Below are 2,084 nucleotides of genomic sequence, written 5' to 3' on the forward strand. Positions count from 1 at the left end.
TTTTTTTTTAAGCGCTGAGGGAAGAAAAAAGACAGGAAAGACGTAATATCATTTTTAATTTTTTTTATTTTACATTAGTTTGTGGCTTTAGAGTAATAACTATTGCCCCAACCATCGCTAGTAATAATATAATGGATGTAATTATTAATCATATAGAATAATTACCATACAGTATATTTCCTATACTTGTTATATGAGAAGTTTCTGCTAAATATCCATCTCATGACACAGATGTAACATTAGTTAAATTTTTTTTAATGCTAAAATGGTATAGTAAATTATTAGTCATTACCATATATGGTAAAACATTATTAACAAAGTAATTAAAGAAACTACCTACTAATATAGCTAAAGGTATACTATTAATACTATCTGTTAATAGTTCAGATATTCTAACATTTATTAACATTAATATAAATAAAAATAGGATTGATCAATTCTAATTAAGGTTAAGCTAGCGTCTAGTCAACACTATCTTATCCAGGAGTTACTATCACCGTATTTGTGATTATACTGCTGTGTGTAGCTTCAAGTATTATCCTTCCTCCTAACGATATCACACTCGTTTTAGAACCCGACTGTACATTAGAACAAGTATTACAACTTAGCCCAGGTGACCCAGTCTGTAGCGACATTCCCATCTGCCGACGGTCTTTAATTAGGATATTATTGACCGTTTTCACCTAATTTCATATAAGGATGGAACTATGCGGATTGGACCTTCTTTTAGTTCCTATGCTTTTAATTCTTTTGGATTTTTTATAGCTTTGCTACGCAAGTAGCCAAAGGCTTATCATCATACCCCCAACAGGGAGGGGTAACCGTTATACAATGAAGGGTTTTTATGAGTAATCACACCTTACCATTTATTGCTAGTACTATCTCTCGTTTAATAAAAATAACCTAATAAGAACTTGATATAAGGACCCTATGTAATTTCGCTTACATAGGAGCGTATAACTAAGGATTGAACACAGAAATTCTTCTAACCCTATGCCCCTTAATTTCGGCGTAATGTCCCATTAATTCTTCCGATTGTAGATGTTTTGTTACCGTTCTAAATTCTACACCTAAAATATCCGCTGTGTCGTTTAAAGTAGACGCTCATACTATTTCTCCTGAATGTTTCACTATTTCATAAATACAATTAGTTCAACGTCTATTAACCGCTTTACCAGTTACCATATCTAATTGGCGACCATCCTCCAGATGTCTAATAGTAGGTTTTGCTTTTATTATTTTATCTAGGTTTTCATTAGATAAACCAATAGTTTTATTTAAGTCTGTGTTTGTAGTTAATCTGTATTTGTTCATAGAATACGATAATTCTAACATTAACGATTTTATTTCCTCTCTCCTATGAATACCATTATATATGGCAGTACTTAAAATTTTAAAATCATAAAAATCTTTACCTTTTTTAGTCATAAACGGCATGTTCTCTAAGTAAGGTATTAAATAATTAACTAAGATATTCGTATTTTTAATTGCAAGTACAACTACTGGTTTACCAATTTTTGAACCTTTATCTATTCTAATAATTATGGCTGATGAACTTTTTAATTTAAACATAGAATACTTATCAAATCCTAAATTATTTTCTAAAAATTCTTTAATTTTTTGCATTAAAGGTAGTTGTGTTTCAGATTGTACAACTTGAAATAGAGTATCAAACTCGGATCTAAGTAAACAAAATGAACCTTCCCCCTCTATAAACCCTAGTAATCAATGACCAGATATTACTATTTTGTGGTCTGCAGGTAAATCAAAGTAATTCCGGGTCTTATTCATACCATTTTTTAATTCTAAAATTTTGTCTATGAAGGTTTCTTTTTCCTTTTTTGACTTATCTCTATCCTGATATAAATAAAAAGCTTTTTTAAAATCTAAATAATCTAGAAACTTTGTAGTATTTAGGTTATATTTATCAAAAATAGCGATTAATTTATAAAGATCTTTTGGATGTGTAACCGTAAATTTACAACTATTACCATACACTGCTATATTATTACCTAAATTTAATTTACTTTTTATAGTTTTTAAAGCATCCATATCATCAACATGTAACTCAATCGTAAATCTGA

The 2,084-nt window shown here is 29.4% G+C and overlaps 1 protein-coding gene across 1 annotated transcript; it reads left to right on the plus strand.

Moving 5' to 3' along the window:
- Positions 1 to 1,543: 1,543 nt before the first annotated feature.
- COCCADRAFT_113642 (uncharacterized protein) lies at positions 1,544 to 1,732 on the plus strand (the record flags this gene model as incomplete). Its single annotated transcript, XM_007720817.1, is given in 2 exon segments — positions 1,544 to 1,649; positions 1,668 to 1,732. 2 exon segments carry the CDS (start codon positions 1,544 to 1,546, stop codon positions 1,730 to 1,732), a joined length of 171 nt encoding a protein of 56 aa, XP_007719007.1.
- Between the last annotated feature and the right edge of the window lie 352 nt (positions 1,733 to 2,084).

This window comes from Bipolaris zeicola (genome assembly GCF_000523435.1).
Source record: "Bipolaris zeicola 26-R-13 unplaced genomic scaffold scaffold_674, whole genome shotgun sequence".
In the NCBI taxonomy this organism is placed as follows: Eukaryota; Fungi; Ascomycota; class Dothideomycetes; order Pleosporales; family Pleosporaceae; genus Bipolaris; species Bipolaris zeicola.